Source organism: Zootermopsis nevadensis, unplaced genomic scaffold (assembly GCF_977971745.1).
Source record: "Zootermopsis nevadensis isolate Lab colony 2312 unplaced genomic scaffold, Znev_1.0 Znev_ptg000027l, whole genome shotgun sequence".
Taxonomy (NCBI): domain Eukaryota; kingdom Metazoa; phylum Arthropoda; class Insecta; order Blattodea; family Termopsidae; genus Zootermopsis; species Zootermopsis nevadensis.
The window spans coordinates 2,007,875-2,030,212 of record NW_028259159.1 but is presented as its reverse complement, the minus strand read 5'-3'; the positions used below and the strand labels follow the sequence as shown (position 1 = coordinate 2,030,212).

Sequence of the window (22,338 nt, the reverse complement as noted above, 5' to 3'; positions counted from 1 at the left end):
GAATATAAATATAGCTTTGTCTCCGTGAGTAAACGCAACATGAAGACTTATAGGGGACTGCAGATGAGGGTGGAAGTGAATCGCCAGGTTTACGCTCCGGCTGCTTCAGCTCCAAGAACACGTTGCCATTGCTGAGACATGCAGAACTACTTTTGGCTTATATCTGTAAAGAAACGAGTAACGCAAATATGTTTTTGAGGAAGACACAAAATTGCGCGTGACCTTGAATTAAATGTAAAACAGGTCTGGTAGCAACGTGTATATTATTTGGTGTAGGTGATTCATATTAACTTTGCTGATAAGATACATAAAAAGTAAGGAAATTATTATCATAACAAACAGGCCACATTTTCTTGCTTTTCTGATTCTCAACATAAAGTTTAATTACATTTATCTACGTGCTATTCGCTATTTTACTCGGTTTACCGGGTCGCTGTGAATCATCCCTTCTTGAATTTCAGCACCGTAGAAGTTTCAACTGAAGGAATAAGAACACATTTCTTTTCTTATTGATCGTAAATGTTTTATTAATTAAAATACAAACATTGTCCACGTGTATTCATGTTCTGACCCAGTGCTGGCGGTTTCAAGCTCAGTTAATTTAAAAATATAACACATCTTCTACCTATCTTATCAGAACTTACAATTCCTGGTTTTCGCCCTATACATCTGATAAAAAAATATGAAACTAAACTCTAGAAATAAATTGGTATTTATAAACTTTCAATTGAACGACATCAGGAAGTGTGTTATAACACAGAGTATCATGTATTGTTTCAAATGTCTTTAGTTTCAAACAAAAACCGTGCTCGTGTTCGTATAAGATGCACTTTGTCCTTCTAAACCTCCCTTCTTCTTTTACACCTAAGGAGTATGATTAACACATTGAGTACAGCTGTCTCTTGCCAACCGCTGTTATCCGTTTGCATCCAGTTTTTCGAACTGCTGTATTTGATTTTGTGCGTCTGCAGTTTTTAATTTTTATACGAATGGAAAAAATCTATGAGGCAGGCAGGAAGATAACCATTACCATCACCGTTAATGTTGTTTTGATTATGTACTTTATTCAAACCCCAGTAATTTAATGTCTTGTATACAGCCGATGACTTGTTTTAATTATTATGGAATGTGAACATGTAGGGTTATTATTGTTTCATATGTTATTACATATTTCTTGTGTCTAGTCAAGGAACAGACAACTTAGGCGTCGGTGAGTGGTAATAGCGTCCGCTTTTCGCGTGACACTCTCTTTCTCATACAGACTTTGTCTTTCGAACATCGATTTTGTCGGTCGCGCGGTTTCTGCGGAACTTCCGCGGATGGGAAGGGAAAGCTTGTATTTGCTTTTTGAACAATGGCGCGTCTTATACACCGACAAACAGGGTCGCTCAGGGCAACCACTCTACGTCGTTGCTGGGACTGTGACGGTCGTTGCTGACTTCCTCTCGGTCTCTCCTCACACTTGCGCTGCTACCACTACCATGGAAGCGATTGTAGATGCTGGAGGCACCGTCGGCAACGACCTCAATGCCATCCCCAAGCTTCTCGCCTGCTTTCCTCACGACGCCAGCGATGCTGCCCGCGGTAAACGTCGTGGGGTTGATATTGATGTCCAGCGTGTCTTCGTTTGGTGGGCTGCAGGTGTGTTCAATGATGCTCAGATCGTATGGGTCGACTCCGTACCCTCGAAGGCGATTTCGGATCTGAAATTGTAGATGAAACATAAGAAACACAACAACAACAATGATAATCATAATATTTGATTGGTTGGTTATCTCACCTTGTCCACGTATATCTTGTCCAGGTTGGGGGACCGCGAAAGAATGGAGGCTGACTGACGATGGGCAAAAGCCAACTTCTGGCAAGTGAACACTCCAGCAAAGTTGTCATAGTCTGTCATAAATACGATATAGGATGCGCTACCTGCCAGACCTGAAAATATCAACATAAAGTTTTTAGCCTTTTAGTAAGTTACTTCGGACTTGTGCCTCGTCTGTCTTATTTGCTAGATTAAGAGCAATTAAAATAGTTTCATTATTGGGGAAAGCTACTCACTGAGAGGGAATCTCACAGTCATCCTGGCGGGATCGGACGAATCGGACACCGTGATGACGCCCTCGTACGTGTACTCGTGGTTGAGACTTGTGAGCCCAAGGATCAGGTGCTCACTTACTTGCTGTATCAAGTACTTTCCTGTCTCGTTTGTCTTGGTGTAGTTGTTGGTGAGGCATTTGCTCCCCGTGGAAGTCTTCTGGATCACATACCACTTTCCCAGGAACTGTAGCAGACAACATCGTTTCCATAAAGAGAAGTTAAACATTTTTGGTGATGTCATTAGTTAACTTTTAAAATTAGTCTCCGGTCTAGATCTAGGTCTCTAAATTGTCATAATTGATAGAGAAACATGTCACGACAATACCTCTGTATCAGACAAAATTTGGAATTATTTTAACATACCAACAAATCAAATACTCGATTTATTGTTGTGAATCAGGAATCTGCTGTTAAGGCTAAACCGAATTTAATTCCAGCTTTCGTATAGTGAAGCAAAAGACCAGTGGCGTCTTGTAGATATCTTTCACATCAAAAACCACTTTATTCCACAAATAATGTAAAGAAAAGTATGAGCATGCTCTATGTTATTCCAGGGCTTGCCAAAAGCAGAAGCCTTGAACAAATATATTAATAAATTTGAATTTTTGCTTAAATTGTTTTTGCCTAATCAACCTCATGAATCACAATTCTTTATGAGAATCTAATAGTCGCGCAGCTTATTACAAAATTCTCCGTCTTTTACGGAACACTTCTATTCATTATCATCTTCATTACAGCCCGCCACTGAGCCCCGTCCAAAGCCAGATGGATTTTTAATCCACTCTCTCACATTCCATTGCTTTAGCACCCGTTTTGTCATTATTCTCCTATCTACGCATATTTCTCTTAAGAATCTCTTCCTTAAAGTTTTATGAATGACATTTTGTGTATACATTTTTCATTCTTGTCATGCGCATTACATGCCCCATCGTGTTTGATTTAATTATCCTAATAAAATTTGGTGAAGGCCACAAATTATGAAATTTCTCTGACTTCCCTTCATCGTGTATAAAGTAGATAGTTTGGTCATCTATCCTCTAACTAAAGGTTTGGATTCATCCTATACCCTGTACGGAATAGGAAGCGGTTAGGAAAAGCATTTACGAAATATCCTTAATGTCACGTGAAACTTCCTTAGATTGTTATGTAATGGAATCTTTTCCTCACTTTTATGGCTGGATGTTTCATGTAACAGGGAGGAAAAATAAGCCGTTTCCTGTAAAACTTTTGTGAGATGATTCGTGTTGTGGAACTGTAATCTGCAACCACACTTGCATATTGCGGAAGGCCGTCACCCAGAGGTTTTAACCCAAATAGCTCTCTTGCTCAGACATTCGCTGAATCTTAGAGGAAATATTACAGAAACAATTCCGAATGACGATGTTCTGCAATTTAACAATTACTTACCCTGTTCATATCGAAGTTCTCCTGTGAGTCAACATTGGGGCAGTTGCCCAGGTGATACGAGTGTCCAGAAACTTCGCTCAGTGTTGCCAACACTACGACGGTTAGACAGAGCAGCATGGTTCTGACCATTTTTACAGTACGTCTGAAAAAAGCCACATTTATTACGGGTTAAGAAATCAGTATCACTTTATCAGTTTAAGAGCTTTCAATGAGAAGTGGCCTCGGAATAATCGCCTAAGATGCATTAATTCATTCGGTGCTGTCAATATTGCTATATCTCTCACTTCGTGTAGGAATATGTGATTGTCGGTCGTAACAGTAACCACGGACGTTTACCGTTACTTTGTAGTATTTTTACACATCTGAACGGCGTTTACCGAGAGAACAGGATGACAGATGTCCAAAGTTGCAGTTGTGACATAACATAAATTGTGTCTATATCAGCGGTTCCCAAGCTTTGTCTCGGGTACACAGAAGTAAATACCCTATAAAGTGGTGAATAGATGGAACAACAACAACAATAATAATAACAATAACAACGACGAAGTCCATAGAGCAGAGTCCTTCTTAAGAAATTGCTCTGAAGATGGAGGCGATGTGTTCATCCGAAACTTTGGCACCAGTTCGCAACTCTACTCTGGTGAGAGCTGCATGCAGTGGATCCCGGTCGATTCGTTTCTTTTGTTAAAGTTTTAAATCTTTCTATCAGAATTCCATACTTATATTATGGCGAAGGATTAGCCTATCCTTGGACCGATAGAAAGGGCATACAGAAAGTCTGGGGTCATAGTGAGCTGATAACGCAGTTAATAAACAGTTTGTTCAGACATAATAATACTCGGGAGAAGTAACTTGCTGCAGATACAGCACTTCTCAAACTGTTTTCTATCTCGTCACAAGCAATATACGATTTGCAGTTGAAATCTAAATCTAAGGAGCACAGTCCTTGAAAATATGATAGTCTCGAGGCGGTTAAAAAATTCCCAGCCTGTCGTGTTCTCAAGAGTCGGCAACTGGGCTCTCTCCTGTGTTGCATAAATCCAGTTCACAAGTTTACAACAAATTTCACAGTCGCGCCTAACTATATGTGTTTTGGTAATACTGATATTATCTGCGGTACCAGAAATTCATAAATGTGCAGTCTGTTACAACAATCATCGTTAGTTATTTTGGCTAGATATTTAGTGGAAAGTAGTACATCCTTCTGCAGAAAATTAAGCAATTTTTAAATACTGACACAATTAAAAACAACCCTGCAATGATGGCGATGCGGGCGAGAACACAGTGTGGGTATCAGACACGATAGTATGTGAGCTGAGATATCCAAGTTTAACATGAATGATTTAGTAATGTGCCCACATAGGCCTTGAAATGTAATATTTGAACATACGGGGTTTGAAATTAGTTCATTCAGTACTGGAGTCCAATGGTAACCATATATATTTGCTTTAAAAGTCATTAACTGTGAAATGTATATTAATGGGTTTCATATGATCCTCAGAGTGAACAGAAACTATTTCCTTAGAATTTATTAAGAAGTTAATCTTTGTAACAGAGATGTGCCGTCTTTTCTGAGGCACGGATTGAATTATTAAATGTTATTCAGACGAGTTTCGGCTTCAATGGGTTAACTGAAGTATAATGGATTAAAAAGAAAAGTGTCTTTTCCTTTCTTAACAAGGGCATATACTCAACTGTATCTCCAGCTCAGTCTTGAGTACAGAAGTTACCGGATGAAGGTCATGACTTGTGAGGGTATTGTTTGAAACAAGTGATTAACGGGGCCACTGCTTAGATCGGTGATCTGAAACGGAAAGTGATACGAGTGAATGATTCATACGGCCGTAAATTATGCTTTTCCACAGTTAATGACCTTTATATAAATTCCAGGAAGGTAGTTAAGGAAGTTCAGAATAATGCGTCATTCTATTTCTGTGCCACATTTTTCCAAACTGCGTAACTTCTCTCCTTTAGATCAGAGGAAAGGAGTGCCATTTTTTACGTGCATTAGTTTAGCTTCTATGGGCCGAAAGATCTTATTATTATTTAGTGTTCTGTCTGACGACAGGTCCATATGAACAGGATCCTTCCATCCTTTTCTCCGACTGGGACCTGTTCATATACGTTCTTGGCAGATGATCCAGAAGTGGTTTGCCATTGCCTTCTTCTGTGTGTGAATGGAGTAATTGTTGGGATGCCACGGAGAAACCGGGGAAGAAGCCCCCGAGGAAAACTCCGTGTTGCCTAGACCACGGCCTTGCCCAACCGCCGGGATCGAACCCGAGACCCCAGGATTACAAGGCTAGCGTTCTAACCGCTAGACCACCGTGGCTCTCCGAAATATCTATGGTGAATTAATTCAATTTTAATGTGAGCCGAAAGAAATTTCGCAATTTGCGTGCATCTGAAAAATGTATAATATCATGTTTCTGTTATTCTGTAGTTAGCTGTATTATTGTGACTTTCAATTAGAAATAGGTGATAAAACTATCCGACTGTTTAAATTCTTGTAACTGATACGGAAATATTTTGTCCTTAGCATCAGGGCGATTCATCGCCCTGATGACGGTGGCAGTATGACCTCTGAAATGTTGGTTAACATCGACCAGATTACACAGCGCAACAACCTAGAAGACGGAAATCTTCAAGTAATGTTAGATTTGCATGAGATAAATAGACGTATTTTCGAATTAATTCCTTATTTTTCATCGTGTCGTATATTTTTATAACTTATTTCAATACTTAACTTTTTACAAACTTATTCACTCGGAGATTCCCTCTTTTCAGAGTCGTCGTTGATAACCGTAACCTAATACGCGTTTGTGTAGATGAAAACTGCTTCTCTGTCGAAGCATGTGGTTAAGAATTACGCAGTACTGCACATGCATAGTTTTTCCACTGTTGTTTATTTTGTTGTGTCGACGAGCCTCTCATCAACTTCCTAATACATGACATTAAACGTGACCGACCTTGAAGGAATTTCCGCATCTGATCTCGCAAGCCTGTGATTACAATGTCTGATGCCATCATTGATGACACTTTTATTATATACTTTGAAAATATGCATTCAGGCAGCACTGAATCACAATTCTAGATCCGAAACACTCAGATTTGATGATAAGGTTTAGTCCATTTTTTTCAGTACTAATGACACATTAAATATGCGTTACAAATTTTGTGTGATTAGTTTGCTGCAGAGTGCCATAGACGTCTTGGTCGCGGCAACCATTAAACTGAACTGATACATAAACTGGCATAATTTTTAGCGTAATTTTGGTTTACAAATGACACGACTCCACGAAAACGTATGGTAGCTAACTCAGAAACATTACTAATCTCTGAAATAGTTGGCAGGTGAATGGTCATCTTCACGATTCTGTCGTTTCGCCCCAGGAAAATATTTGTGGTATCCTGAGTAAATTCCAGGTGCCGATCTGGGTTTGCTGACGAATATAAGAATCCTTGTTGGATTTCAGGTCTTTTGGTTGTGTACTAACATTTCGGAGAAATATACTGTCTCCATCTTCGGATAATGATTCCAGAAGATGGTATGAGAGCGATTATGTCGACGACATCATTAAAAGGTACATATAATGATGTAAGGCCGACTACTGGCTCACTACCGACGAAATTTTGCGCTGTTGCACACATGACAACGAAATAGCATAACAATAGCAGACGTGAAAATTGTTTTATCACAGTAAAAGAGATTTTACTTAAGATGCTGAGCTAATCTATAAATTTCAAGGGTTTTTTCTATAAACACCACGGATTAGGCTTCTGGTCTGTTGCAGTTACGGATAAACTCATGTTAGTTGTTGGCTGTCTAGTGTCATCTGCTCTTTGGTTTATGGTGACAGAACAGCTTCAAGTGTCGGAGTTTAGTATAGTTCTTGAAACTTTGGAGCTGTTCCTTCTGATAGTTGTTTTTGTATTGTTGTATTGGTATATTTTATATACAGATTTAAGGTAATGTTATCATTTTAAACAAATTGGTCTGCTGTATTAGTAAGATGTTAACACACAATAGGGCGGTCGAAATATGAGGTTCGAAAATACATAGCCTTGTACATGAGTAAAGTCCACCTACCTTCCGGGGAACCCGGGTTTTCATTACTACCTGTTCACACGATCCATCCACTGGATTCAATCCTTGGTCAGTTAAAGCCAGCCCTGTTTTTCAGATCTACTTTAATATTACCCTCCCTTCTGTACTTAGTTCTCCCAACTAATATTTTCTCTTCAGGTTTGCCTACTAAAATCTTGCAGTAATCTGTCGTCTCATGGATGCGTGTCTCACCCTTATTGGTCCAGTCACCTTAACAATGCTTGGTGAAGAATACACTCATGAAGCTCATTAGTTCCATTCCTGTTACCGGAAGACGAAAGAACTTGATGGTGTCTATGGAAATATTTGCAGAGTGCACTTACTACACTGACGAACCGTTGACAAGATCAGCAATGCCTGGCGACGTATTTTAATTCTGTCTGTACAGATAAAACGCTACTTCCCACAGAGGCAACCTCAGCTTGTATGAAGATGTCACTCACCTAAGTGTAGTGGAGTTTTCTGACGGCGGTGGTCTGATCTACCGACAGTTCTCTTCAAACACTGATTGCGCAAAGCCGTGTTTTACAAGCCCATTATAAAGTCAAGTATACTCACATCAAAGATCTCGGTCACGAGCGATATTCCACTCCGTCATCGAACTCTGCTACAGAACCCCGACTGATTCATTCAAGTGTTTTTTGTGTGTGAGAAGGAGGGCATTATGGAAGTCGTAATATGTCCATTCATTTATTATCAGCATTTGAATCACTTTTTAAATGAATCATGTGAAAGCGGAAGTAACCGGAAGATCTACTACCAAGTAATTTGCAGGCATATTATTTGCCTTTATTGTTAGGATGATTACGTCAAGGTTGAGGCAGTCAGGGCATGTGGCGTGAACGGGGAGACGTAAAATGGATGCAACTGTTAGTCGGATACTAGGATGGAAACGTGTGGCGGGACTACATTGAAGAATAGTAAATTATTAGTTTTTGAGGGATGCATAGGAAACTGTTATAATGCGCTCAATAACGAACTAAATAAAGCAGCTTAGTTATTGAGAAGCTGAAATTTTCGCTGTTGATCAATACATTATACTGCTTTTTTTGGACTCCTAAAGATCGTTACCGTGTTCCTAAAAGACTCCCCCCACCAGTGGCCCCTATCCTTAGCGACTTGAATCCATTCCACATCATCCAGATCCAGTTTTTTATCATAATCCTATCTCTACATCTGTCACCAAAGTGCTGGTAATATATTTGTTTACGTTTGACATATTCCACATTCCTGCTGCAATTCGAATCATGTACAGTATGTTAAAGTCAAGCCTGAACGTAGCAACGCGTTTAAAGTGCGGCTACAGAAAAATCCTACACGTACGCGTCCAGATAAATGGAATATCTTTAATACTTAAGATCTCTTAAACAGCTGTCAGCAGTACAGTAACCATCATAAGTAGTTTCAGGTGACGTCAGATTGTCTGTCTCGCTTCTTGGACTTGGGGTCACTTGCTTGGTGTCAGTAGGTTTGATGATTCACATCGTTCGTTGTTCCACGTAATCGGCTATGAGATTTACGCTTTGTACAGACGCCGAATGAACTGCTGTGAGTCATTCCTCTGAGTAAACGGAAATTATTAAGGCCCGAAAAGTGTGCAGTTATTAGAGTAGGCTATGATTATTTCGAAAAATGAGACTCAAATGATGAAAATGTAAAACGTGAAATACTTCACTTCTTCTTGTCTTTACGGATTACCCAATTTCATGGCTCAAAAATCATTTTCTTTCCAGCTTTTCACGCACTCGGCTCCTCAGTAATGTTACTACGTCGTTTATCATTAACCACAGATCGTGCACACCCACCTATGGGCTAGCTGTTACTTCTACCTTCAGATTTCATTGAAAAATGAAAAATTATTTTTGTGTACACGTTTTAGAATTCTTCGTTACATAAGCGTGTTGTACAATAGGACAATAGTTTTAATACGGGACGCATGGCACTGAAATAAGCTACTATCTCCTCTTTCTTTCAATTTACCGTCATATGTGACGTCATCCATTGGCACACCTACACTTAACGCATTTACACGACGTTAGTGTTGTCATTGCGCTGACAGAATTTCTGTCAGATGCTGTCTTACTTATATCTGTAACCTTAAATATTCTTTCCTCTACAGTGGAACTGATTTTATGCAGCGTTGTCCAGCCCAGGGTTCTAGTCCAACATATAGTGTACCGAGATATTGGCTAAATGAAATATAAAACCTGCTTTTTTCTTCTTCAGGAAAATTACTTGGTCCGACAGGATGTGCTTCCGTTGCAGATGTGGTAAGTCCATGACTCAAATCCAAGTCTTGCTCTATAATGACGTGTTAGATATATACATAATATCACAGGCAGGACTCTACAAACTCACATTATATGTGGCCTCTGAAGTTCAACATAACTTAGGGCCACGGCTCGTCTAAATCAGGTTCTGATGTAACCTGGTTTGTGCTTTTATGGCTTGGATTCGCAGGGTGTTTAGCTTCGACGTTTCGGTTTATGGGCTTCATAGGTTGGAGACAGAGGACGATGGTGCAAATGGTAGCATAATGAACAGGAGAAGGAGAGAGAGAGAGAGAGCACTTCAGTGTTGCCTTAATGACGGTGTAGTGAGAAAACCAAAGACCAATTCCGTGTCTTTCCTAGTGTAGCTACAAGGGTTCTGTGTTATTTCCTAGAATACTCACCATTCTGGCATTCCATCGTCATGTAAGCATAATATAACTGTCTGGTTAGCCATATCTTGGAACAATAAGGTGACGAACAAACAGTGACTCACGGTTCCTGAAATGGAGCAACTTTACTACACTTGTTCAGAGCTTACAACATTAACACTTCAGACTCACCTCCGTGAAAACCTCAAATCCCACATGATTTCGAATTGTCTTTGGTTCCTACAAGCTAACCCGGATTAGTCTATGAAAATAAGTCAAAATCATGTAATTTTAAGCCGCACAATCTCTCCAATTGATGCAGTGCCATTGAATAGCCAGACACTCGGCATTTACAAGATATTTTTACTAGGTCTAACTTTATGGAGCAGAGACTTCAGCTGCTCAATACTTTTTCCGTCTTCAATGGAACGGCGTTGTTCATTGCCGTGTTTACAAGAGCCCGATATTTTTTCCTTTTGTGAGCGAATTGAAGCCAGTTCACATTCTCACGACCTGTTTCTTTATCTTCTTATATAGGCTTTTCAAATGAGATCTACACTTCAGGTAACCTACTAAACTCATGCTTGATGTAGTTACATGTCCTCAGATAAATCAGTACGGAAACTGTGTTTATTTTTTTAAAGCATGTGTATGTTATGTGCGTATTCTTTTACTTAGATCGGTGGCAGGATCGCCCCTGGACAAGTGTTGAGGCAGTAGAAATGGATTTCTTGCAACGGAGTATCGGGATTCTTTGGGTGAACGTCCGCTGGAAGAGGAGGGAAACAAGATGAAGGAGGAAGAGATAGAAATCCTTCTAGAATTTGAAGGGAAACTGAATATCGGGCCGGGGAAATGAAACAGCCTGGTGTCTTAATACGGCAAAAGTTAGTAATTGTAATACTAAGAAAACTCTTTCTCATAATGATGATGGCTGTTACTTTCAGAACCAATCAAGTATATTTTAAGGGGGTGATGGATTTTATATTCGGTCCATGGCCTCCTCAATTCTCCTCTTCCATTCGGTCCTCTGTTAGGTACGTCTGTCCGAGGCTTTGATTGAAGAAGAAGAAGATGGATTTTATAATAATAAGAATGTTGTATCTCAACTAATATTACCGCTTTTGTGACGAGGAACATAATGTGTTTGTATGCGGCATCATAATTCCGTTTATTGGCCACAGACACCGGCGCCCTCACAGGCTAGATAACCACTAATGAGAAAATAAATGTCCAAACACACCGCACATAATATTGTAACATTGAGTCATTGCATTTTATCTACACATAAAATGATCGTATTGAAAAAATTAATTTATAACACACATCTTACGAACCCCTTGACATTTTGAGGGTTCGTCAAATAGACAAGAGGAGGGATGTAAATGTAGAAATATGTGTATTTACTTCTCCTCTACCCCTCCCACCCTTTCAGTGAGAGTTTGGCAGTGACGATGGTTTCTGATAACCGAAGGGTGTTTGTCTGAGGCATGGCGAGGAAACGGACAGTTTCGAGGTATCGTGACTTTTATTTGTATGTTTTGAACTTCAGAAGTAGAAAGTTATTTTTATTATAGTTTCTGTGCTATTTCTGGTACAAAATATGACTTGCTTTGATGGTCATTATAGGATTGCTTTTGTTCTCGGCTTACTTGACGTGTTGAATTTCTGTAAAACGTACCGTGGTGACTTACTGAAACTTAATGCAGCAGTGAAAGACACTTGATGAAGAAAGCAACATCGCCGTTGTAAGTAGCCATACTCGAAATGTAACTTATAGAAGAATTCATGTTTATGTAACTGATACATTTTTCTGAAAAAAATAATTTCTGTATTAATTTCTTTCCTGAAAGCTTTAAATTCGATTACAAACCTTAAAGATGTGTGAATAGTGTTTGGTCAATTCCAGTGAAGATTGTTTTGGAAAAAGAAAAGATCGTCCAGTAATTTGGCACAGTATGTCTCTTCATAAATCTGCATTTTGTGGCTGACTGAGAAGAGGGGAACTTCCGAATTAACAGCTAGCTGTTACCCACCAAGTTTTCAAGCATAAATGTTCATTAACAGTATTTATTAATTATAAAAGAAAAATTTACTAAGTGTTTTCAGTTCTTGCATTTCCCGGATATTTCACAGTACAGGGTGATTCAAAAGGTTAGGGCCAAATTGAAGGAGCGTATAGAGGGACTCAGAGAGAACAACTTTTGAATAGGAATCCATGTCCTCCGAAGTTATCCTGAGTCAGTCGAGGCCATTGAAGTTAGAGAAGTCTGATGATATACCGCTGAAATAATTGTACTTTGCTATTCTCCTACTAGCTTAATTTTGAATCACACGTATCACGTTAGATTCTACAGAGGCCGCTGGGCTGTTTACATTGTGTTTGTGAGTGCGCCAGAGTTTCGTTCGCCGATGCAATGCCTACATTGAATGTGGAGGACGCCACTTTGAACATTTGTTGCAAATTTGGTTTGTAAGACTGCTAATGTAATCCTTGTACATTAATAAAAAACAAAATTACTAGGTTTTCTATACCAAAGACTCCGTCCGTCCGTCCGTCCATCCATTCCAGTAGTTACTAAAGCTCCCGTTCTTTCCCCGAGTATTTCTTATAATAAACCGTAGTGAAATAATGTTCAACATAATTGTTGTCCAGTGACAAATTAATTTGCTCAAATCGTGAAGATTCCTCTGGTTTCATGGTACGCAGTTTGAGAACTGACCTAGTGTTTATCATTGATAAGTCTGCCGTCGAAACTAGATGAATGTCCTCAAACGCTGATGAAGTTACCGTTCTAATTGACACCAGATAATGTGAACGTGATTAACAGAATGTTCTCTTAAAGACGAAAATATATCTCATATTTTGTTGAGGAATATGAGTATGATATTGTTTTCAGTAATAGGTCGTTAAACTTTGAAGTGAGACTAGTATCAATCTAGAAAAATAGCCAGACAGCATCGGTGATGGGATATGAAACGAGAGAGGAAAACCGAAACTGAGAAACACATTCGACATTGTAAGTACAATTAAACCTAACCGTTTCAAATAGGCTTGCTTCTAGTAACGGGTTTAAAATTTGGAGGATTCAGTTTCCAAATACATTTTTTGTGAATTTGATAATTTATTGTTGGCAGAGCTAATTATCAGTACAGATATTATATCCGTATAGAAGTAAAAATGGTTTTTCTTGCGAGCCAATTTTAGTAAATATACATCATATATAAAACATGTAAAATAAAATGTAAAATACCTCATTTAAGTATCTATGAATCTGCAGTTAGAGCCAACCTCTGAGAATGACCTAAAGCTGATGTTCTCACTTAAATGTGCTTCATTAGTGGGAGGTCAAAAATAGGAGTATGTAATATGTAAATGAGGAAGAAGTGCCATTTAACTTTTAACCACATTTTCTTGACTGTTTCCTCATTATTTTTAAATATTACTGCAGATTATAAATGTGAATTGTGTGCCAGAATGCAAGTTTAATGTATGAAAAATAAACAGCAGATAAAAAAATACTATATCAATTTAAATAAGGCATTTTTCAGTTGAAAAAGAATGCTATAGATCAGTGGTATTCAATCTGGGGTACGCGTACCACCGGGGGTACGCGAAGACATCTTAAGGGGTACGTGAAATTTAAAATATATATATATATATATATTATTTTATGATAAACACTGAATAATCAGTAATGTAATTTATTTAATTTATTTTAGATGTAGTTATATACTATGTATAACTTGAATTATACACCAACATCTTTGGGGTACAAAGTTGAAGAGAAATTATATCTGGGGTACACGAACAAAAAAGGTTGAATACCGCTGCTATCAATCATCATGGGTGATTGTACAAGTGGAATAAAACTCGTCAGTAACACCGAAGATTCTCAATATTTATTCTAAATAGTAGAGCAGATTAACTGCCTGGAACACTTCCCTCCTTGAGGAACTAAGAATTGTTCAAGTAGTCAAGAAATTCCCACCTTTATGGAACCCAAAAGCTCATTACCATATTTACAAGATTTTCCAACTGGTTTAGTTTGACAAATTCCATTTGCAAAATCATCCTGCTTCTTTTGAGATTAATTGTAATATGATCCTTCCATTTAAGCTCAGGTCTAGCAAGTGGTCTTTTTTCTTCCAGTTTCTCAACCAAAACTTTGTACATAATTCTCACCTCACATAAGTACAATGTGATATGTTATGTTAAATTTTATTCTCCTCTCTTTTACAGATTCTGTTAATCTGCCAGAAGATGTGGCTCAGAATTTTATCTCAAGACCAACTACTTACAGAACAGCTGCAATAGTACTTAACAGCAACAAGTCGAGCTGAAGTCTCATTGTTTGATTCAGGAGTGAAAACTGAAGTATTCCTTTAGCATATATTTCTTATTGAAATTGACACTTTATTTACACAAATAGATTAAAAATAAATCAAATGGCAGCAAAACAGAATGGTATGAATTTTGTGCTTAATACAAATGTTGACATCTCAAAGGAAGCCAAGGAACAAGTCAAGGAAGAAAATGAATTTTATGGTAATAAAGTTGCACTTGCAGATGATTCACTCAGTTTTCAAGAGGATGATACTCTAGTATCAGAATTACTGAAGGATGATGAACCTGATGAAGCTGACAATGCAAGTAATGCAGAAAAAGTAACAGAAAAAGATGAGGATGTGAACAGTGTGGACAGAGCTTCTAGTAGCAATGCAGACAATTTTACTCCAGCTGTTTTAGAAGTAAATGATGATGTCGTGAAATATGCTTCTTTTAGCACATCAGATGAAAGAAACAATAATGATAATATTCCTACATCATCTTACAAAATGAAAGTATTAGAAGTAAATGCAGAACTGTCTAAACATAACCTCCCTGCAAATCTTCTTATTGCAGTGAGCCTTGAAGGAAGCAGTCAAAACAGCGAAGGTTGCAGAAGTACAGACAGTGCAAACAAATTTGAAGTTGAAAATGGTGGATGTGTGGAAGGTTTTGCACCTGGTGAAACATCAAGAATAATGAGAAATGTAATAGTGATTAGTATAGCATTTATGGTACATTTCACTGCTTTCTGTGGCACAAGCAACTTACAGAGTTCAATAAACGCTGTTGGAGGACTAGGTACTGCATCACTCATGTCCATCTATGTTTCTATGATGATCTCCACCATCTTTCTACCAGTCATTGTCATCAGGTTAGTCATATTTATTATATATTATGGTTTATTTGTACGTTATTTGTTTCTTACATTTGTTTTACGATAGTGTACAGACTTTTTGCAAAGTTGACAGACAGGTTCTGACACTCTCCTCATGGAATCTGATGTAGACCAGTCTCAGTTCAGGCAGAATTTTCTTAGAGCTACCTCATATTTTGTATTATATGAAGTTAATTGATTCTTGGTGTATTTAAAAATTGTACTTTAATTGCATATGTCATAGAGTATTGAAATAAAGGAGTGGTGAGTAAGTAGGAATTTGGGAAACTTTGACTGTGGTATATTGAAAGATATTATCCTAACATTACTTGGAAAGACTGATGGAAACCATAACCTCAGTCAATATAACCAGTTGCCTAGATGCAACGAAAGAAACTAAATATCATTATTGCATAACAGTAACTGTTACCATGCTATTAACATGTTGTCACTTCTTTCTGATTGATGTACAGGTGGTTGGGTTGTAAATGGACCATGGCTGCATCATTGATATGCTACGTGCCATACATTCTTGCACAAGTATATTCACGCTTCTATACACTGATACCAGCAGGATTTCTTGATGGATTGGGTGCAGGCCCATTGTGGTGTGCTAAATGTATTTACCTCAATGTGGTGGCAGAGATGTACTCCAAGATAACTGGTGTGTCAGTTGACACAGTACTAGTGCGATTCTTTGGTATCTTTTTTATGATCTATGAACTGTCTGAAGTGTGGGGAAACCTCATTTCATCTGCAGGTACTAAGATTGCTCCTAGAATAACAACATACAATTGTGCCTTGGTAATTCAGTTAATAAAATGATGGCTGCAAACTAAGTGGTTGAATACTGGTTGTGATAGGAATGCAAGGATTTTTCCCATCACCACCATGCACAAGCTGGTTTTGTGATTTACTCTGCTCTTCTTAAATGAATACCAGAGGATTTTCCTCAGGCACAAAGTAGATGGAACACAAAGTGTCAACTCTGGAACTGAGATTAAGAAAGTGAAAATCTTAACCTCCATTTTCTCTCGCTTTTTCATGATAGAGTACACAGAAATAACTTTATTTTTTCATATTGAAAAGTTTTATTGTTAATGTGTAATTGGATAACCTACAGGGTTAAAAACAAATTCAAAAACAAGACATTCAAGCTTCATTATTATAGAAGTTTGGAACAGTATCTGTTTATTTGTATTGTTCCTTTCGGGTGTAGTCAAGTTGCAGTCAAGCCAGAATGGTGTTCTATTGCATTTTTAATGTGCACTCTGACATGTGAGAATAGCAGTGAGACATTACTTATTAGTAGAGCTTTCCTTCTAGTGTTTTGTACTAGTGCATCATATTGGCACATTTTTATGATCAAAACAAAAATTTGGAAATGACTTCAAATTAATAAACTGTGCATTCAAGATACTGCTTTGCTGACACACATGAAATGCAGTAACTCTAGAATGGAACATTTTAAATATTTAAAATATATACCCCTCCCCCACTTCTTCCTTTTAATAAAACAAGAACCTTTGTTTGTAAAAAAGAGCACTACATATTAATTGTGGCACCATAGTAGAGGAAACATATTTCACACCCTATATTGCAAGATCCTGAACTCAAATTTGAGCCCTTTGTTCTGGATCCTAAGTATTAGATGGTTTAACATTCCTTTACTACTGATTTTCACATCCTCTGGGTAGCTGTTCATTTGCCAGCTTCGTAGAATACTATGACACATATGGTATACTCTCATACGTGTACTCTCTTTCAGTACTGTCTGTTGGAAAGACAAATGTGAACATGTCAATTGATCTAGGAGAGGTATGTGGTGTTAACTTTTATCCTGGAAGTGAATTACTGGCTAATCCTAACCTTGAGAGGCCACCTGAAGGAAAGATTTGGACCTTTGTACTTATCTACCTTGGTTGCATGGTTCTTGCTAGCTTGATCATCACATTTGGTGTTGATTCTCTAAAAAGGTGAGATTACATATAAACAATATAATAATTATATAGTAGACTAGTTTATAAGTAACAGTACAATATCTGTCATTATCTTTAATTAATTATATAATTTTCCTTTTTGAAACAAGAAAACAAATTATTTCTTCAACATTAATTAAATTTTAAATTTCATAACTTTTTTTGTGGTTTACATTACTTGTGCCACAAAAGTTTTGTGATAGATCTATCTGGATCTGAGATTCAGAACGTTTCTCATAAAACCCTGCAAATGCTATTAGAATGATAGGTCAAACCTTCCACTGCCAGTGACATTACTCAGCCAGTACTGTAAGTCAGGTTCTGGTAGACTGCCATTATTAGATCTGGCTGATATTTAGAAGTCAGTCTTCGATTGAATGTGAGATGGCACAAACATAAATTTATTGTATTTTAAAAACTTTCTGTGTTCTAACTTGGTAACGAATGATTCTCATGTTGGTGTTACTTAATTTATCTGTGATATTAGACTTAGCTGTAAGAGGGTGGATACATTTATAACATAAAATAGTTATAAGAATGCATGTTTAAATCTTCCTCAGACCAGAATTATAAAAACCTTTTTATCTTTTACAAAATAAGCATTGGGATGTGATGCCTTTTGTCTCACGGATTAAGCTCTCTTTAATTTGTGGTTCATGTGGCAGGTATAATGAGGCTGGCCGTGTGGGCAGTGGTGCAGGTATGACTGGAGTACAGTTGCTGATTGTGACAATCAAACTCCTCAAGGATCCCAAGCAATTGTTATTACTTCCAATCACAGCATGGCTTGGAGTGGGGCAAGTCTTCAGGGGCTCTGACTTCACTATAGTATGTACAAGTTCATGAAAAGCAGGTTAATGTAACTGTGACACAGGTGGCTAGTTTTTTGGAGATACTGCTTTGAATCTCTTCTTTATCACCAACTGTTCTGGCTGAGGTCTTACCACTGCTCCTCTTCCTCTGTTTCTTACCATATTTTTCCCAACCTCTTGTTCCCTTCTTAATCTCAATCTGCTTCTTTGATGTTTTTCTTTTACTTTCATATTGACATGCTTTTTTCAGAATTATCTCATTGTTCATTTATTAAACATATCTGTACCATATTAGTTTGTTATTAGTTAGTTTCCTTCTCAGAAGCTTTCATCTTGAATTTTTTTATTTCTTATTCTTTTGGTTATTTCTTCCATATTTCTTAAAGATCTCATCTTTGTTGTCATTAGTCTACTGATAACTGTTTATGTCAAGTCTAAGTATCTGCTTTATACATTGTATGGACATGTAATAGGACTATTGATACCTTCTAATAGGCATTTTCCTGATTTTTTACACATCTTGTTTCCAGAGTATGTCCCTCACTAATTGGTAATTCTTTGTTCTGAAAATGTAGATAAATATGAGTAAAATGTTAAAAAGTAACAAGAGATTAAGAAATAATATGTGAATAGTGTTATGGATAGTATTATCTTTTTCTAGGCCTATGTCTCCTGTGCATGGGGCATTTCAAATATTGGCTATGTAATGATAGTGTATGGTGTGACCCATTCAGTATCAGCCATATTGACTGGCTACATCGTGAAGCTGACAGGAAGGCTATTCACAGTGTGCTCTGCCATGATTCTACAAATTGGTATCATTATTACATTGCTCATATGGAAACCTGAGCCTGCTGACAGTATAATGTTCTTCAGTATTTCTGGTATGTGGGGAATTGTGGATGGAGTGTGGCTTGTGCAAATCAATGGTAAGAAATTATGAAAGGTTCAGTGATGAAACAATATTTCTGCCTACAGTGCTAGTCATTGGATTTACTACTACATCCCAAAATTTTGTTATCCCTGTACACATTTATTCTTATCCCACCATAAGTGATGGGCTTCTTACTTTAGTCCTAAGTCTCACCACTGGAAATTATCTTCAACTGCCTTGCCAATTTTCATATCAATACTAAAAGCATTCAAACTTTTAACCTACCCTATTCATCAGCAAGTATATACCATTATGCAATTCAAGAAGAAATATAATTAGGACACTTGAAAACACCAGCATGAATACACCAAATATGTCTTTTGTATGTGCACATAAGCATGCACACAACAAACATGTACTTACAAATTCTCAAGATGAATTTTTCATTGGCAATTGGTACCAGGTACAGAATTGCCTCAATATTTAAACCTATGATGTAACTGGTATCTCCACCCCTTTTTAATTATGCAGGTTACTTTATCCCACATTTGGATCAGAAGAAGTTATTCTTTAGTAAGCATTTTGAATAAGTATTTGTTTGCCAAGGTATGAAACAATATCTCACAATACAAAACAATGTGCCAAGAATTGTTTTATACATTTAAGAGAATTGACTTGAAAATTGTCCCCTCTCTTTAAAATGTAGAAACATCAAATGGTTGTATGTGGAAACATATGTTTGTAAACTCATGCAACAGAAATGTTTGTAATTAGATCAGCAGTTGCTTATTTTCTGAAATTATTTCCTTCCCTAACTTCAGACAGGCAGCATACATGAAGACTGAACTCTCTGATATGTTCTGCAGCATTGTGTGGCATGCTGTTCCCTGGGAATGAAGAGGCAGCATACAGCAACTACAGAATGTGGCGCTCTGTGGGATTCATCTCAGCATATGCATACAACCCTTACTTGTGTACCAGCACCAAGATCTACATCCTTCTGGCACTACTTATCATTGGCATGGGTGGCTATATAATCATTGAATGGGGTGAGATGAACAAAAAGAGAGATAATTGCAAGAAATGAATCCAGTGATTTGCTTAATTATTTTCAAGTAACAGGTAAATTTTATTGAAGTACTATAATTATTTTAATTGGATTACACTTTTCAATGTATACTGCTTTTAAAAATTAGGTACAGTAATGAGAAGAATGAGTTGAAGTCAATATTAATATTGGTATGTGTGTGTAAGAATTCTGAAATCTAGAGATGACAGGTCTTGGCAGAATAAAATGCGTAACAGGATGGTAAGGTAAAGTAAAGTTAAGATTCATAATGCCATTTCGTGTTTTAAAATCGTTTATTCCTGAAGCACTGCACTGAGCAAAAACATCCCTGTGTTTTGTTGTTAATTTGTATGTGAAGGCTTCATTCTGCAATGGGTTATGAAAAAAAGTTTGGTAATGTTTCTGAAAGTGTTATTTGCCTAACACAAACCGTTGTGCAGTTTAATTGAACAAAAATAAATATTAGAACTGGTACTACAGTGCATTTAGTTATAAACTGAAATGCAACTGTCACAGATACATTTGTTTTCAGCACCTCTTATAACACAGGTAAGTAGATTTTGCTGGTTTTATGGATCAATACTTGACTCATATTGGGAAAAAGCAGTTCTTGGCAGTGAGTCATGCATTTTTTGCCAATGAGAGCCAGGAAGAGACAGGTGTGTTCCACGAACAAAGTGTGTTCTGCAAACTAGGTTGCATTCATGTGATTATTCAGAAATGCAACTAGTGCTAATGCAATCTATTATATTGCCCATTTTTGCATAGTTCATTGAATATATTCACTTGGTTCAAGAACAGAAATCTGTAGAAATTTTGGCAATCTAGCCTGAAACTAACAATGTTTTACCACATTGACTGCCCGATATTAGGATGTATATTTTTCTGTAAAGCATCTCTTCTTTACCGTCTGTTAAGTCTGTGGCTTTCATATAGTTTTAAAATTCCACAGCTCTATGGAGTTGCAAGAAATCAAACCACTGCCCCATACCTTGGGTTGTGTTTAGGTTTATTTCTGTTCTCAGAGTAAACAATAATTAGTTCCCTAAACATCATTAACCAACTAATCTTAGTAATGGAGACATTTCATGTTTTCTATGTGGTGTATTATTTAGATCAGAGTTCTCAACCTTTTTTGCTGGTTTACCACTAAGTCTAGTTTAACACATTAAATATACCACTAGCCAAATGCATTCAGGGAAAACTGTTATTTATGTTTATATTAACTTTTGATTTTCTTACATAGTTCGTGTACCACCAGTGGTACACATACCATATGTTGAGAAACACTGATTTAGATAATTTGATGCTTCAAAGTGTTGAAGGCCACCAACCCTACTATCATTTGACCAATATACTACACACATCCATCTCATCTGACCTCAAATTAAATCTAATGTGTATTTTCTTTATTCTGTTGTTACTGATCTGTGCATGATACTGATGTCAATGACCTGTTCTAGATCCTTGGCTTAGGTCTGTGAAGGATATATGGAATGTAAATAAATTCTATTCTTTTCTATTCTGCTATATATGGACTCTGCCGTTTAAAGTTCAAAATCATATCCCCTTTTCTAGTTGCTTATGTTGTTTAACATAACCAAATTCAAGGTTTCTGGTAATTAGTCACTACATTTCTTTTGTGGAGAAAGGTTGTCAATTCCATCCAGAAGCCCCAAACTGGAAGGTCACCTGCTGTCTTTTGCCTGCAACTTTTTTTTAATTTTTATTGTTTATTTAAGGGTGCTGTAAGTAGCTCAGCTTATGTGGCATTGGATAAGATGGTTAAAGATTGATGAATTGGGAAGTATGTGGAAGGAAACTGTCATCACCTTATTTAAGGTACTGGTACTATCCCAGCTTTCACTCAGTTTGTCTGGTATCCGAACTGAGATTTGAGCCCGCGACCACATGTTGTGGATGTACATAACACAGCTTCTCTGAGTAAACGGACAGAAATCGAAGACGATGCGCGAAAATATAAAGGAAATTAACTGCATATATTTAAATGAGGCGGGAACTTTTAAGTTCGTTCGTGTAAGCTCTAAGACAATAAAATTGCCTATATTTCTGTGATCGTCACAGAAACTATCCTGGTGAAGTCTCACGTCTGTCAAGACAGAGCTTCTTTGCCCCTGTCCACAACT

The 22,338-nt window shown here is 37.4% G+C and overlaps 2 protein-coding genes across 4 annotated transcripts; one reads left to right on the top strand and one right to left on the bottom strand.

Annotated features, from left to right (window-relative positions):
• Positions 1 to 1,044: 1,044 nt before the first annotated feature.
• Positions 1,045 to 8,180, bottom strand: LOC110828523 (apolipoprotein D). Of its 3 annotated transcripts, XM_022061311.2 has the most exons (6): positions 8,053 to 8,151; positions 5,197 to 5,305; positions 3,502 to 3,643; positions 2,056 to 2,278; positions 1,781 to 1,932; positions 1,045 to 1,703 (listed from the first exon to the last, which is right to left on the bottom strand). In XM_022061311.2, exons 3-6 carry the CDS (start codon positions 3,628 to 3,630, stop codon positions 1,389 to 1,391), a joined length of 819 nt encoding a protein of 272 aa, XP_021917003.1. In that variant the 5' UTR covers positions 3,631 to 3,643; positions 5,197 to 5,305; positions 8,053 to 8,151; the 3' UTR covers positions 1,045 to 1,388. The 3 variants fall into 3 exon arrangements, with proteins under 3 accessions (XP_021917003.1, XP_021917002.1, XP_087212749.1); XM_022061310.2 differs by lacking the exon at positions 5,197 to 5,305 and having other exon boundaries at positions 8,053 to 8,180; XM_087356623.1 differs by lacking the exon at positions 8,053 to 8,151 and having other exon boundaries at positions 5,197 to 5,307.
• LOC110828517 (UNC93-like protein) lies at positions 6,710 to 21,653 on the top strand. The gene is made up of 11 exons (XM_022061295.2): positions 6,710 to 6,855; positions 6,978 to 7,085; positions 9,836 to 9,879; positions 10,929 to 11,998; positions 13,151 to 13,270; positions 14,494 to 15,454; positions 15,931 to 16,217; positions 17,226 to 17,433; positions 18,102 to 18,264; positions 18,910 to 19,177; positions 19,989 to 21,653. The coding sequence occupies exons 6-11, from the start codon at positions 14,700 to 14,702 to the stop codon at positions 20,207 to 20,209; spliced, it is 1,902 nt and encodes a 633-aa protein (XP_021916987.1). The 5' UTR covers positions 6,710 to 6,855; positions 6,978 to 7,085; positions 9,836 to 9,879; positions 10,929 to 11,998; positions 13,151 to 13,270; positions 14,494 to 14,699; the 3' UTR covers positions 20,210 to 21,653.
• Positions 21,654 to 22,338: the final 685 nt, after the last annotated feature.

Bases quoted from the DNA above. Each gene is read 5' to 3' on its own strand.
- LOC110828517 (XM_022061295.2), top strand. From the start codon at position 14,700: ATGGCAGCAAAACAGAATGGTATGAATTTTGTGCTTAATACAAATGTT. The intron at 16,218-17,225 runs GTACTAAGATTG...ACTCTCTTTCAG, and splicing joins AAACCTCATTTCATCTGCAG to TACTGTCTGTTGGAAAGACA. The intron at 19,178-19,988 runs GTAAGAAATTAT...TATGTTCTGCAG, and splicing joins GTGGCTTGTGCAAATCAATG to CATTGTGTGGCATGCTGTTC.
- LOC110828523 (XM_022061310.2), bottom strand. From the start codon at position 3,630: ATGGTCAGAACCATGCTGCTCTGTCTAACCGTCGTAGTGTTGGCAACA. The intron at 2,279-3,501 runs GTAAGTAATTGT...TGTCTGCTACAG, and splicing joins AGAACTTCGATATGAACAGG to TTCCTGGGAAAGTGGTATGT. The intron at 1,933-2,055 runs GTGAGTAGCTTT...TGATATTTTCAG, and splicing joins GACTGTGAGATTCCCTCTCA to GTCTGGCAGGTAGCGCATCC.